This window comes from Rhinolophus hipposideros (genome assembly GCF_964194185.1).
Source record: "Rhinolophus hipposideros genome assembly, contig: HAP1_SCAFFOLD_174, whole genome shotgun sequence".
NCBI lineage: Eukaryota > Metazoa > Chordata > Mammalia > Chiroptera > Rhinolophidae > Rhinolophus > Rhinolophus hipposideros.
The window spans coordinates 43,895-60,021 of NW_027669086.1; the positions used below are offsets into that span (position 1 = coordinate 43,895).

The window sequence follows — 16,127 nt, forward strand, 5'->3', positions numbered from 1 at the left end:
ATTTGTAAAATTGGGAGAATAATATGAATGTCATAGGGTTAATTTAAAAAATAAAGAAGATAATTCACTTAAACTCTTAGCACTGGACCTGGCCCAAGGTAAACACCCATTTTTAATTCAACAGATGAAGAAACTGATGTTCAAATAGAAAAACCGATTTAGTTTTATATCCCACAGAACAAGATAAACAAATAGAAAAACAAAAACTCATAGACACAGACAACAGTATAGTGGTTACCAGAGGGTAAGGGGGTCAGGGGTGGTAGATGAGGGTAAACGGGGTCAAATATATGGTGATGGAAGGAGAACTGACTCTGGGTGGTGAACACTCAATGTGATATATAGATGATGTATTACAGAATTGTACACTTGAAACCTATGTAATTTTACTAACCATTGTCACCCCAATACATTTTAATAAAAAGAAAAACTGATTTACCCAAAGTCATGTGTAATTATATACTGCTCCTCCCTTGCTGTTATAAATTCTTTGTTTTCTTAGTCAGATTATCTCTGCTTATCACACTAAAGTAGAAATTTTCATTATAAATTCTACCTCAATGGCTAGATCAATTGGTCTAAGATCTCTGCCTGCCCAAGTTTCTGTGTCCCACTGTTTTCATTTTCTTGGAGGAAAGAATTCTGTCCATGAGAAAAGAAGGTTCAGGAGCTCAGGCTCAGCAGGGGGTCACACTGGGGGTGGGGGGCTGGGGGGGAAACACACTTCCTGTCATGGTCCACCTGACTATCACTGTAACTGCTGCCTCCTCTTCACACCTTCCAGCAGAGCCATATATCAAATTCTTGTCATTTTCTTTCTAGAATGTTGAAATAATCTCTTGTCTTTTCTCTTCCAGGCTCTTCCCCTTCAATGCTTCTCTTTCCTTCATCCCTCTTCCACTGCAACTGCTAAACACCTGTCTGGTGATATCCCTCCACTGATAAAGAGGCAATAAGGCTAATCAATTTATTATAGCATCAAATGCAGAATCTTAGGGTAGCAAAAATTAATATGTCTCAACCACTCCCTATTTTTCCCAGTCAGACTCCAATTTTTCCTTGAGGTAGGATTCTTATGAGGATAATTTGTTGCCCAAGGTCACACAGCTAGTGAGTGGCAGTTTAAAAACTGAAACAAAGCCTTACAGGTTCCCTGTCCTGGGCTTTATTAATGACTTTATTCGACCTGAAAGTCAACACCAGTTTCTATGTTTAGTTCCTTTGATCATAAAGAAAGCAGGTTCAAGTTTTGCCGAGGTGCCTTCCACCACTTCATCCCAGCTTCAACCACAGCCTCTGCAACCACCCAAATTTTGGTTCACTATTTAGTTTTACTTGAATATTTTCCCTGAATTAGATAATCTCCATTGTCAATTGGAATCCCCATTCAAGTGCCAATTGATGGTCTTTGATGTCAATTCAATGCCAACAGGAATCCGCAATTTGGGGTGCTTGGAAGAAGGAAATTTTATTTAGTGCAAACAGCTCAATGATAATACAGCAGGGCTGTGGAAGAGCTCAATAGTGTTATGAGACAGCACAGCTGTGAGGTGGCCCTGGGCTGAGATGGCCCTGCTCTCCTCTTTTCTGCTCTGGCCTGGTCCTGTGAGACAGCTTTGGTGTCCCAGTTCCAGCTGGAACTCAGTCTTCAGTCTCCAGTGGAAAGGGAAAGGGTACTCTCTGAGCCAGAAGGGAATTGACTTATAGAGGCAGAAGTCCCCACCCCTGCTCCCTGATTTGTCCATCCTCATACAAATGAAGACTCCAAAATCCTCACAGTTTGGTGCAAAAGGCACTGTCCTGACTGGTCAGAATGCAGCCTATCTGATTTGTCAATGAAGTTGCTGATCGGGATATAGCTGTGCAGCTCTAATTTGCTGGGGAAAGCCTCAGTCCTGTTGGTTGAAAAAGAATTCCAGGATCCCCTTCATAAGGGTTGACTCAGACGGCAGGAACAGTGCAGGTGAGCAGTTCAGTGCCTGAGGCAGGTATTTCAGTGCAGGCTTCTCTCTGAAATTAATTCTGCATGAGAGGCCCCTGTGTAGAAATGGCTGCTAGGCTCTGCTATTATATTTCAGCCCAGTTAGCCACCTGGAGCCCTTCTTGGTAGGTATCTTCTTTCTCAGGGTCTACATAGTTCTCCAGAATTTTCCTTACTGTGGGTTGCAAGTGTGAAGCATAGGATCTATCCTAAGTCTGCCATTTAAAGTAACATCACTTATGTTTATGTAGAATTTGTAGTTCACAAATCTCCTTCACGTCAATGATTTCATTTAGCCTTCACAATCAGCTAGTTACATAGGTAGGGCAAGTATTATTTGCTCTAATTTGCAATGGAAAAATGAGGCTTAGATGATGTATTACAGAATTGTATACCTGAAATTTACTAACAATGGTCACCCCAATAAACTAATTTTTTAAAAAGTGAGGTTTAGAAAAATAAGTGACTTTGGAAAACTCTCAATCATGTAGACCTAGACCATAAACTTGAGTTTTTATTTCAAAACCACTTGTCTTTCCACTGTAGGCTCAATTCCCCATAATATATATGTTTGTAAATGGAGGAAAGTTCGTCGGGAGATTGTTCCTTTGTATATAATTTCCATTCTCATGTATTCTCAAACTTCTGACCTTCTTCCCCAAACATGATGAGGTTTGGGACTCACCTCTGGTCTAGCTGACTGTGGCCCTGAGGCTTCACTGAGGTAGCTAGATGGCCTGACACACAGACTTTCTGAAGGGTCTGTTACTAATGCCAAGTTTTCCTCCCCCAACCTTTTTCAGGAAGTTTCTTGTTCTTGGAGGTTGTGGTGGGGAGGCAGTGAGTGGAAGGATGTGTACTCCCCTAGGCAGTGTTCTTGTCTATTACTTTTGCCTTAATGGGCTGGGGGAGGGCAGGAGAGAGAGGGCTCTATGTCCATGCACACAGGAATTTGAGTAACCCACACCATTCACAACCAAATGCCCTCCCACCTATAAAATTTTCAGTCTATGACACAGGCCCTTGTTGCCCCCAGAGAAAGAATAAATATGTTCCATGTCATGAACACATACTGCAAGCCATCACCAACAATTCAATAGAACTGTGGGACATTGGGAAAATATGTCTGCAGGCCTCAGTTTACCCATTTAAAAAAATCAGCTGTTGGATCAAAAAATCACCAAAGTCTCTCAAAGGCTGACATTCTTAGTTTATTTTCTCAGCTTTTGAGAAGATTCTGATCACCTCTGAAACCTTAGATGGTTGGAAAACAAGAGTAAGAATCATAAAATTTTATAAATTTTAAACTTTAATGTGTCTTATAGGTCATATTTTCCAAACCACAACTGTATGCATGAGAAGCATATGCTCAGTAAATTGGAGAGATTACCTCATCCAAGGCATAAGGGCAGGGATAGACACATTGCTTGTATGCAGCCCAAAACTTACACTATCATAGTTTTATCATTCAGCTCAAAGTAGTTTCTAGAGTATAGGAGCAAGTAGTGGAGGAGAAATGAACATGGGAGAGGAAGAAAGCAACAAATTATCTGAAGGAAACTGAAGACAAATTGAAAAGCTGTTAGCTTTGGAGGCTTCTGCTCAATGAGGCAAAAATCATGAAAAAAAAAAGTACTAGTTGGATGGACCAACTGATGTGAAATATATTTTTAAAGCATAAAACTTTTTCTTCTGAGAAAAAGGTATTTTGTATTTTCCATTCTGATGTCTTATAAACATGGGATACTTAGTAGTATAGTGCTTGGTTTCCAAGCATATAGAAACGTTCTAGTTATTTTTTTAACTGAATGGATGGCTTAATTGCATGATGGTCAGATTATATGTTCTGTAGTATTACATCAGTCATTTGAAATTTATAGATACTTGGTTTATAGCCAAATATATGGTCAATTTTTGTAAATGTTCCATGTGCGTTGTAAAACAATTGGAATTCTGCAGTGTTGGATGTTTTATACTCTATGTTTATTAAGTCTAATTTGATAATCATGCCGATCATATATCATACAGACACACCTCATTTTATTGCACTTCACTTTATTGTACTTTGTAGATATTGCCTTTTTTTTTTTTTTTTTTTTACAAATTGAAGCTAAGATCCTCCAACAGCAAAAAAATTACTATTCACTGAAGGCTCAGATAAATGATGGTTAGCGTTTTTTAGCTAACCAAAAAATTAACTATTTTTCAATTAAAGTTTGTACTTTTTTAGAAGACATAATGCTATAGCACACTTAATAGCCTATAGTACAATGTAAACATACTTTTATATGCATTGGAAAACCAAAAAAATGTGTGTCTTCCTTTATTGCCTTCCTTTATTGTATTTGGTTCGTTGAGGTCATCTGAAACCACACCAGTAATATCTCCAAAGTATGCCTGTATAATATTGTTGATATTTTTCTTGCTTTTTCTATTACTGAAAGAGGTATGTTAAAGTCTTCCACTAGGATTTGTATATTTGTCTATTTCTCTTTATATTTCAGTCAATTTTTAATGTATATATTATTAGCTATGTTATTAGGTGCTTACAAGTTTAGAGTAATTATATCTTCCTAATGAATAATATGTTTAATCATTCTGAAGAATTTCTCTAAGTTTTTAGTTATTCTTTTTGCCTTAAAGTCTATCTTGTCTGAAGTCAATATAGTCAACTTTATTCTGACATATTTATGCTTAGTAACTTTTTCCATCTTTTTTATAATACTTTCAACCTTTCTTTTTCAGATGTATATTTTCTATATCCCTTATTCTCCTTTTCTAGTCTTCTTGTGTGAACTGTTTGGTATGTTTATTCCCCCTTCTCCACTCCCATGGGGTTGGTGGTTTTATCGTTCTTTGAAATCACAAAATGCATCCCTGACATATCAAGTTCTAGTCATAAATAACCAATTTGCCTCTTTTTACCCTTTTTCTAGGCAATGTAAAGACCTTCGAATTTTATAACACTATGTCCACTCTCTTGAATTATATAATTTTACGTTATATTACTGGCATGATTAAACATAGAAAGATAACTTATCAAAATATAAAAGAGAAAGATGTAGTCTACATGTCAGTCTTCATAATATATTTACTGTAATGGTTAATTTTATGTGTCAACTTGATTGGGCCATGGGGCATACATATATTTAGTTAAACATTATTACTAAGTCTAGGCCTATGGCTAGGGCTAGGGCAAGGGCTAGGCCGAGGGCTAGGGCTATGTATAGGACTAGGGCAAGGAATAAGGCTAGGCCTAGGGCTAAGTCTATGCCTAGGGCTAGGGCTAGGGCTAGGGCTAGAGCTAGGGTTAGGGCTAGGGCTAAGTCTAAGGCTAGAACTAGTCCAAGGCTAGGTCTAGGCCTCGGATTAGGGTAGGCCTAGGGCTGGGTCTACATCTAGGGCTAGAACTAGGGCTAGGGCTAGGCCTAGGGCTAGGGCTAGGCTTAGGCCTAGGGCTAGGCCTAGAGCTAGGGCGATGTCTAAGACTAGGGCAAGGCATAGGGCTAGGCCTAGGGCTAAGTCTATGCCTAGGGCTAGGGCTAGGTCTAAGGCTAGAACTAGGCCAAGCCTAGGTCTAGGCCTCGGATTAGGGTAGGCCTAGGGCTGGGGCTATGCCTAGGACTAGGGCTAGGGCTAGGGCTAGGCCTAGGGCTAGGGCGATGTCTAAGACTAGGGCAAGGCATAGGGCTAGGCCTAGGGCTAAGTCTATGCCTAGGGCTAAGGCTAGGGCTAGGGCTAGGGCTATGGTTAAGGCTAGGGCTAGGCCTAGGGATAGGTCTAGGGCTAGGTCTAGGGCTCGGCCTAGGCCTAGGGCTAGGGCTAGGGCTAGGGCTAAGCCTAAAGCTAGGTCTAGGGCTAGGTAGTGCCAGGCCTATGGCTAGGGCTAGGGCTAGGGCTAGTTATAGGGCTAGGCCTAGGCCTAGGGCTAGGGCTAGGTATTGGGATAGGGCGAGGCCTAAGTCTAGGGCTAGAGCTAGGCCTAGGGCTTGGGCTTAAGCTATGGCTATGCCTAGGGTTAGGGCTAGGCCTAGGGTTATGGCTAGGGCTAGATATACGGCTAGGGGAAGGCCTAGGGCTAGGGCTAAGGCTAGGCTAGGGCTAGGGATACTGCTAGGGCTATGTCTAGGGTTAGTGCTATGTCTTAGCTTTTGGCTAGGGCTAGGGCTAGGGCTAGGTTTACAGCTAAGGCTAGGGCTAGTCCTACGTCTAGGGATAGGTCTAGGGCAAGGCCTAACGCTAGGGTTAGGGCTTGGTCTAGGACTAGGATAGGGCTATTGCTAGCCCTAGGGCTAGGGATAGGCCTAAGTTTAGGGCTAGGTCTAGGGCTAGGGCTAGGTCTTGGTCTATGCCTAGGGCTTGGGTTAGTACTAGGGCTAGGGCTAGGGCTAGGGCTAGGACTAGGGCTAGCGCTAGGGCTAGGGCTAGGGCTAGGGCTCAGGTTAGGGTTAGGTTTAGGGTTAGGGTTAGGGTTAGGGTTAAGTTTAGGGATAGGTATAGGGTTAGGGTTAGGGTTAGGGTTATGGGTTAGGGTTAGGTCTAGGGATAGGCTTAGGCCTAACGGACGGGCTAGGGCTAGGGCTATGGCTAAAGCCATGCCTAGGGCTTGGCCTAGGTGTAAGGCTAGTGCTAGGGCCAGGCTAGGGTAGGTCTTGGGCTACAGCTAGTACTAGTGCTAGGGCTAGAGCTAGGCCTAGTCATACGGCTAGGGTTATGACTATGGCAAGGTCTAGGGCTAATGTAGGACTGGGGCTAGGGTTAGGCCTAGGGCTAAGGCTAGGGTTAGGGCTAGGGCTAGGCCTAGGGCTAGGGTTAGGTCCAGGGCTAGGGGTATATTTTGGACTACAGATAGGGCTAATGCTAGAGCTAGGGCTAGGCCAAGGGCTAGTGGTAGGGCCAGGGCTAAGGGTACGTTTTGGGTTACGGCTGGGGCTAAGGCTAGGACTAGGGCTAGGCCTAGGCATAGAGCTAGGGCTACGAATAGGGATAGGTCTAGGGCTAAGGTAGGGATAGGACTAGGTCTAGGCCTATGGCTAGGGCTAGGTGTGGGCTAGGTGTAGGCCTATGTCTAGGTGTAGGGCCAGGACTAGGGGTACGTTTTGGGCTACAGCTAGGGCTAAGACTAGGGCTTGGGCTAGGCATAGGGCTAGGGCTACGTTAAGGCTAGGGCTAGGACTAATGTTTGGCTAGGACTAGGTCTTGGCCTATGTCTAGGGCTAGGGCTATGGATAAGGCTAGGAAGGTAGGGTTAGGGCTAGGGCTAGGTATAGGGCTAGGGCTAGGGCAAGGGCTAGGCCTGGGGCTAGGGCTAGGGCTAGGACTAGGGCTAAGCCTAGGTCTAGGGATAGGGCTAGGGTTAGGCCTTGGGCTAGGCTTAGGACTAGGGCTGGGCCTACATCTAGGGCTAATACTTGGGCTATGGCTAGGTCTAGGTCTAGGGCTAAGTCTATGGCTATGGCTAGGGTTGGGGCTATGCCTAGGGCTAGGGCTACAGCTAGGGCTAAACCTATGGCTAGGGCTAGGCCTAGGTATAGGGCTAGGGCTATGACTAGGGCTAGGTCTAGGTCTAAGGTAGGGCTTGAACTAGGTCTAGGCTTATGGCTAGGGCTAGGGCTAGGGCTAGGGCTATGAATAGTGGTAGGCCTAGGCTTAGGGTTACGTATAGCGTAGGGCTAAAGCTAAGCCTAGGCCTAGCGCTAGGGCTAGGGCTAAAGCTAGGCCTAGGCCTAGGGCGAGGGCTAGGGCTAGGACTAGGATTAGGGCTAGGCCTAGTTATAGGGCAAAGGCTAGGCCTATGGCCTGGGCTAGGCCTAGGGCTAGGGCTAGGCCTAGGGCAAGGGCTAGGCATAGGGCGCTGCCAAGGTCTAGGGCTAGGGCTAGAACTAGGGCTAGGGCTAGGCCTAGGGCTAGGGCTAGGGCTAGGCTTAGGCCTAGGGCTAGGGCTATGTCTAGGACTAGGGCAAGGAAAGGGCTAGGCCTAGGGCTAAGTCTATGCCTAGGGCTAAGGCTAGGGTTAGGTCTAGGGCTAGGCATATGCCTAAGGCTATGGCTACAGCTTGGGCTAGGGCTGGGGCTAGGGCTAAGGCTAGGCCTAGGACTAGGGCAAGTGCTACGGCTAGGGCTAAATCTAGGGCTAGTGATAGGGCTAAAGCTAGGCCTAAGTCTAGGGATAGGTATAGGGCTAGGGCAAGGGCTATAGTTAAGGCTAGGGCTAGGCCTAGGGATAGGGCTAGGCCTAGGGATAGGGCTAGGTCTAATGCCAGGCCTACGGCCAGGGCTAGGGCTAGGGCTTGGGCTAAAGCTATGGCTCTGCCTAGGGTTAGGGCTAGTCCTAGGGTTATGGCTATGGCTAGATATAGGGCTAGGGGAAGGCCTAGGGCTAAGGCTAGGGTTAGGGTTAGGGCTTTGGCTAGAGCTAGGCCTAGGGCTAGGGCTAGGCCTAGGACTAGGGTTAGGTCCAGGGCTAGGGGTATGTTTTGGACTATGGCTAGGCCTAATGCTAGGGCTAGGGCTAGGCCTAGGCATAGGGCTTGGCCAAGGGCTAGTGGTAGGGCCAGGGCTAAGAGTACGTTTTGGGCTATGGCTGGGGCTAAGGCTAGGGCTAGGACTAGGCCTAGGGATAGGGTTAGGTCTAGGTCTAGGGCTAGGTCTAGGGCTAGGACTAGGGCTATGGCTAGGCCTAGAGCTAGGTCTAGGGCTAGGTCTAATGCCAGGCTTATGTCTAGGGCTAGGGCTAGGCTAGTCTTAGGCCTAGGGCTAGACCTAGGGTTAGGACTAGGCCTATGGCTGGGCTAGGCCTCAGGCTAGGGCTATAGCTAGAGCTAGGCCTACGGCTAGGGCTAGTGTTAATTTTAGAGCTACAGCAGGGTTAGCGCTAGGACAAGGGCTAGGGCTAAGGCTATGTCTAGGCCTTTGTCTATGTGTAGGCCTATGGCTAGGGCTAGGTCTAGGGCTGGGGTTAGGCCTAGGACTCGGGCAAGGGCTAGGGCTAGGGTTGAGGTTAAGCCTAGGTCTAGGCCTATTGCTAGGGATAGGGCTAGACCTAGGCCTGGGCTAGGGCTAGGTCTTGGGACAGGGCGAGGCCAGGGCTAGGGCTAGAGCTAGTCCTAGGGCTTCAGCTAAAACTCTGGCTAGGCCTAGGGCTAGGGCTAACCCTAGGGTTATGGCTAGGGCTAGATATAGGGCTAGGGGAAGGCCTAGGGCTAGGGTTAAGGCGAGGGCTAGGGTTAGGCCTAGGGCTAGGGATAGGGCAGGGGCTATGTCTAGGGTTAGGGCTACGTCTAGGACTAGGGCTAGGGCTAGGTCTAGGGCTAGGTTTACAGCTAAGCTTAGGGCTAGTCCTAAGGCTAGGGATAGGGCTAGGGCAAGGGCTAAGGCTAGGGTTAGGGCTTGGGCTAGGGATAGGACTATGGCTAGTGTTAGTGCTAGGCTTTGGCCTATGCCTAGGTCTAGATCTAGGGCTACGGTTAGGGCTAGTGCTATGTCTAAGGCTAGAACTAGGCCAAGCCTAGGTTTAGGCCTCCAATTAGGGTAGGTGTAGCGCTGGGGCTACGCCTTGGGCTAGAACTAGGGCTAGGGCTAGGCTTAGGGCTAGGGCTAGGCTTAGGCCTAGGGCTAGGCCTAGGGCTCTGGTTATGTCTAGGACTAGGGCAAGGAATAGGGCTAGGCCTAGAGCTAAGTCTATGCCTAGGGATAGGGCTAGGGTTAGTTCTAGGGCTAAGCCTATGCCGAAGGCTAGGGCTACAGCTTGGGTTAGGGCTAGGGCTAGGGCTAGGCCTAAGTCTAGGGATAGGGATAGAGCTAGGGCAAGGGCTACAGTTAAGGTTAGGCCTAGGGCTAGGGCTAGGGCTAGGGCTAGGGCTAGGGCTAGGGCTAGGGCTAGGCCTAGAGCTAGGTCTAGGGCTAGGGCTAGTGCCAGACCTATAACTACGGCTAGGGCTAGGGCTAGGGCTAGGCCTAGGCCTAGGGCTAGGGCTAGGGCTAGGGCTAGGGCCAGGTATTGGGACAGGGTCAGGCCCAGGTCTAGGGCTAGAGCTAGGCCTAGGGCTTTGGCTAACGCTATGGCTATGCCTAGGGTTAGGGCTAGGCCTAGGGTTATGGCTAGTGCTAGATATAGGGCTTGGGGAAGACCTCCGGTTAGGGCTAAGGCTAGGGTTAGGGCTAGGGCTAGGGCTAGGTTTACAGCTAAGTCTAGGGGTAGTTCTAGGGCTAGGGCTAGGGCTAGGGCAAAAGCTAGGGTTAGGGCTTGGGCTAGGGCTAGACCTAGGGCTAGGCTTAGGTCTAGGTTTAGGGCTAGGTGTAGGACTATGGATTGGTTTAGGGCTATGCCTAGGGCTTGGGCTTGAACTAGGGCTAGGGTTAGGGCTAGGACTAGGTCTATGGTTAGTTTTAGGGTTAGGGTTAGTGTTTGGTTTAGGGATAGGTTTAGGGTTAGGGTTATGTTTAGGGTTAGGGTTACGGATTAGGGTTAGTGTTAGATTTAGGGTTTGGGTTATGGTTATGGTTAGGGTTATGGGTTAGTGTTAGGATTTAGAGATAGGATTTGTGTTAGGGTTAGGGTTAGGGCTAGGGCTATGCCTATGGTTAGGCCTATGGCTAGTTCTAGGGATAGGGGTAGGGCTATGGCTAGGCCTAGGGCTAGGGTGAGGTCTCGGACTAGGGATAGGCCTAGGACTAGGCTTAGTCCTAAAAGAAGGGTTAGGGCTAGGGCTAGGGCTAAATCCAGGCCTAGGGCTAGGTCTAGGTCTAAGGCTAGTGCTAGGGCCAGGGCTAGTGTAGGTCTTCGGCTACAGCTCGTGGTAGGGCTAGGTCTAGGGCTAGGCCTAGGCATACGGCTAGGGCTATGACTAGGGCTAGGGCTAGGGCCAAGGTAGGCCTGGGGCTAGGGCTAGGCCTAGGGCTAAGGCTAGGGCTAGGTCTCGGGCTAAGGTAGGTCTAGGCCTATGGCTAGGACTAGTTGTAGGGCTAGGGTTAGGCTTAGGTCTAGGGATAGGGCCAGAGCTAGGGGTACATTTTGGGCTACGGCTAGGGTTAAGGCTAGGGCTAGGGCTTGGCCTAGGCATAGGGCTAGGCCAAGGGCTAGTGGTAGGGCCAGGGCTAAGGGTACGTTTTGGCCTATGGCTAGGGCTAAGGCTAGGGCTAGGACTAGGCCTAGGCATAGGGCAAGGGCTACGGTTAGGGCTAGGTCTAGGGATAGGACTAGGTCTAGGACTATGGCTAGGGCTAGGGCTAAGACTAGGAATATAGCTTGCCCTGGAGCTAAGGCTAGGTCTAGGATTAGGGTTAGGGCTAGGGTTAGGGCTAAGGCTAGGGCTAGGCCAAGGGTTGTGTCTAGGCCTAGGGTTAGGGGTACGCCTAGGGCTGTGTCTAGGCTTAGGGCTAGGGCTAGGCCTAGGGCTATGGTTAGGGCTAGGGTTATGGCTAGGGTTACCTGGAGCAGATGTAAAATATGTTCATTTTCCTCCAGTCCATGACAACCACCACCTGTACCTAGAAGAATCATAAGTAGGGTCAAATCCTAGCATGTTCCTGGGTGGCATGTATATATTATGATGCAGTAAGACATTGCTTACACATCAAAAGAATTATAAGATAGACCACATTTTGTTCATCCATTCATTTGTTGATGGACATTTGGGTTGCTTCCACATTTTGACTATTGATAATAGTGCTGTTATGAACATTCATATACAAGTGTTTGAGTTTCTGTTTTTATTTCTTTTTGATATACACCTCTCCAAATTTCTGGGTCACATAGTAATTTCAAGTGATTTTTAAATCCATTATTTTGACTGTATATATCCAGTGAGATAGTCTAAGGGGAAAAAGAACTGCAAATAAACCTTAAACTTTACTTAGTTTTATTATAATTAATCATATTGTTACTGCAAGTTGAAATGACTATGTATATACTTTGATAAACCAAGTCAGTAAATATGTTTATCTTAATAAAACTAATATTTTAAAGTAAGTAGAAAGATACAAATATATCAAAGATGTTAAGAAAAATCCTCTAATGTCAATTTGATTTAGAAGTATCAGTAATTAACTCCTAATTTAAAAAACATAGATATAAGTACTTCTAGATCTGTCCATTGTAGGAACCAAGAAATAGAAAGCCCAGTTGCAAAGAACATCTTTTGCACCCAGACTTTGGTTGCACTATTCCCCACTACAAACAAAGCTCCATAGGCTTATTCTAGGTCTAGTATAGAAAACAGGGGCCAAGATGTCTTCTTTGCCAAAAAAAAACACAAAAAACGGAAGCACTCAAAAGAGTAATAGGAGCATATTAATAGAACACAGGAATCAACTTGAAAAAATTCCAAGTGGCCAAATCTAGGACAATATAAGCATAAAGTTATACTGAATGTAACTCATCAAATAAAGTAAAATCCATGAGTCGATAAAGATGCTGTAAAGATAGACTGACTCACTTTCTCTACTAGACGTGATGATTACAACAATTCTTTCTTCTGAATGTTTATAATTAAGAGGAAAGAATTATTACTTGCCTTATCTCTTTTGGAAGAACTGTAATTGATTTCTACTTAATAAGGAAAGACTGTTTTGTTGTTGTTTTTTAACAGAAGCCAACAAATGTAAATGAAATGTTTGATTCAGGCAAGGATAATCAATGGATTCTGAGAGTATCAGCTGAAAGGTGATTGGGGCAGATGACATTTGACTTCTGGTCAAGATGGCGGAGTAGGGAAATGCTGTGCTCACCTCCCCCCATGACCACATCAGAATTACAACTCAATTACAGAACAGCCACCCTGGAGAACCACCTGTAGACTAACTGAACAGAACTCTTACAACAAAGGAGATAAAGAAGCAGCCACCCCGAGGCTGGTCAGAGGGAAAGAGATTTGAAACGGGCTGGGCCCACACCCACATGTGGTGCTTAAGAATCAGCAGGGATATCTTAGGTATAGAGGTCCAATCGAAGAAGCGGGAGGTCCCAGGCCCACACTGGGCTCCCCAGCCCAGAGCAATAGAGCTAAGAAAAGGAGTTCCTGATGAGACAAGTAAAGAGTCAACAGGAGCGAGCTTGTGAGCTGAAAGGAATGAGCTTAAACATTAACAACTTGACTCTGAATTCCCTGGCTAGCACTGTACCTGCAAGCTGACAAGCACCTTACATCCATCATAGGTGAAGTTCCCAATCACAACGACAACACCCTGCACACTAACAAACACCCATCATAGATGGGAACAGAACAGTTCCCAATCGCGACAGCAACCCCCTGCAAGCTGACATCCATCATAGATGGAAACAGGACAGTTCCCAGAAGTCAATTGTAATGGCAGCCCCACACCCCCCCACACAAGCTGACAAGCACCCTACATCCTGCATGGAAAAATATAAAATATAAAACCCCAGCTAAACAGAAACCCACTGCAGCTCTCTCTATCAGACTGCCCTGGCAAACATCTTTTGCCAGTATTTCTCTTCCAAACAGATCTCTCTCTCTCTCTCTCTCTCTCTCTCTCTCTCTCTCTCTCTCTCTCTCTCTCTCTCTCTCTCACACACACACACACACACACACACACACACATTCAATAAACCGTTTCTTGCTCTCCTATTTTGTAGAATCTCGTGAATTCTTTCACGTTTTGTGAATGACCAGGGTTTAATTCTATGCCAATACAGTTCCCACAACATATGGCTGTGAAAATCAGAGGGGATTCTGTCTGGGTGAGATGGAGGGCTGCTGGAAACCCAGGATTCCTCGTAAAAGGCACATGCACTGACTCACTTGTTGATGGATGCACTCACTCTGAGCTCCAGCACTGGACAGCAGCTTGAAAGGAACTGAACTGTCTGGCAGCTCTTGCCAACATTTTATTCCTTTCCTGAGCCCAATCTTAACCCAGCCTGCAGGTGCATGTAGGCACCAAATATGAATCTCCATCAAACTCACCCCACTCTGGTGATTCCCTGAAAACCCACCCACCCAATTTGTGCACAGACCCAAACCTTTTTCAGTGGCTGATACTCACAATTGGCTGGTCTCAGCCTGCACCACAGACTTTCCTAAAATCTCTGAAAGGTCCACAAACCCCAAACAAGCAGCAGCTGGCCTCATGTGCCCTGTACCTCTTGCTAGGTGCCCCCCAGCCCAGCACTAGTGGTACTCTGCCTCGTTTCACAGCACTGCCTCTCCCAGGTGCCTCCAAGGCCAGCACAGGCAGCAAACAACTGCAGATGGCTTTTTAGCTCTTACCAGGGGACCCTGGTTTGGGCACAGGCATAGGCTGGCCTGAGTCTGCATAGGAGCCCCTCCCAAAAGGTCCAAGAATCAACACACTGGGTAGCCAGCTTCAGATCACAACAGAGCACCATCTGATTAGCTCTACAAATGGCACACCCAAAGGGTGGACTCAGGAGGCACCAGAGCACGGCTGGAGCGATTCGCTCTTAGTAGGGTCAGCCCCCACACAATAGCTCAGCTGGGCTGGTTGCTTTCATCCATGTCATCTGTCATGCAGGGTGTCATGCAGGGTCTCTGGTCCTGCTCCCCACATAGGAACACAGGATATGGTGAAGCCAAAAAGGAACACCCACGGAGCTGTAGGGGAGTCATACCACTATGGTCTCGCTGGTGGCTGGGTTGAAGACACAGGAAACAGGAGCCACACTATCTGCAACCTGCCGTCCACTTTCTCTGCCAACCAACCTCACTCGCTAACTGCAATCCACCATGCTAATTGCAATCCGCTCTTGCTAGCTCTCATTATATTCCAATGTCACCCTTATCCCAAAGGAGGAAACTGGCTCAGTCACCTGTGCAAGTTAGGAAGTGGAAGAGCAGGACAGAACCCACTTCTGCCTTAGTCCTGGCTGTGTGCTTTCTGTCCTCCAGAACCTTCAGGCTCATAGATTCTCCAGGACAATCTAAACAGCAGGAAATGCTTTCCATTTATTGTTCTGTTTACCAAATTATGGAATTTAATGTTCTGTCCACCTTGGTGAGATGGCTAATATGAAATGTTTGTGTTAAACTCTGTGAGAAATGCTAAAATAATCTAGCAGGTTATTTTGTAATTGTGTCCTTAAGAATTCTTATTGACAGCAGTTCCAATAAAGTAATTAACAGTGTGACAAGCATGATTTTTTAGGAGACTTATTTTATCTTAATTTATTTTGAATAAGTAATTCTTGCACACAGTACAAAATTCAAAAGGAAAAACAACACAAATCAAACAGTAAAAAAATCTTGTTCATTCTTCTTTCTCCCCATCCTCCCAATAGTCTCTCCCAAGACAACTATCGTTACCAGCTTGTGATCCCTTTCAGAGATAATCTTGCATATAACGCATGTATGATTAAGAATGCCTCTTGTTCAGGCAGATTTATATTTTATCCAATACAAAGGCTATAAGTGATATGGGCCAAGTGAGCAGCTCCCCACCCTCCAAAAAACTTTTAAGTTTTCTTTCCTATAGGGATTTTAAATTTCCCTTTCTCCCATTTCTTAGGTCTCTAGTTCCTGATCTTAGTCACCTTTCAAATCAGCTTTTTCCAAGCCTGAAGCATAGGAAGTCCCTTGGAGCAGGGGCTCCAGACTATTCCAGGCCCAGCTCCTGGCTGAACACCATCACCTGAATGACCAGATTAACCAGAGGAAAAGACCATAGGCACCTCGGAGCTAAACAGACACACAGCCACCTTGCATTGATAGGTTTGGGTCCTGCTTCTTGAGGACCCAACTTTTAACTTTGTTTAACCAAAAATCTGTTTTCCTCATGTAGGGGCTTTGGGGATACAGATGATACCCAGCAAGATTACCAGTCTCAACCAAAGCCAATATGGTCTTCCAGGTGGATCTGGAGACCCCTTCCTCTCATCTGAGATCAGATAGGATGAGAGTTCTGTGAATCCCCAATAGGTAGGGACAGCTCTATGCCCCTGCCCAGCAGGAAGCAGATACAGAAGGAAAGACCCCCTATCCCTCAACTTCCCATAGAGACTTTATAGGGAATCATGTCCCTCAAGGGGAAAACAAGGCAGGCAGTTAGAGATAGGCATCGGGTCTCTGCATTCCTACACAACCCACAGAATGTGACTGCCTAAAAGACCTCCCCTCTCTCCCCAAAATGTCCCCATTTTATTGTAATTATCTATCCCAATGAGGAACAA

The 16,127-nt window shown here is 46.2% G+C and overlaps 1 protein-coding gene across 8 annotated transcripts in view; it reads right to left on the bottom strand.

The window, feature by feature from the left end:
• Positions 1-16,127, bottom strand: part of GPX5 (glutathione peroxidase 5) — a 75,413-nt gene that overhangs the window by 20,034 nt on the left and 39,252 nt on the right. For 7 of the 8 annotated variants that reach the window (XM_081080678.1, XM_081080680.1, XM_081080679.1 and 4 more), the window contains one exon: positions 11,412-11,470. The exons of the other annotated variant lie outside the window; for it this stretch is intronic. In XM_081080678.1, the coding sequence (XP_080936804.1) occupies positions 11,412-11,470 (59 nt within the window). The remainder of the gene's footprint in view (positions 1-11,411; positions 11,471-16,127) is intronic. 8 annotated transcript variants of the gene reach the window in all.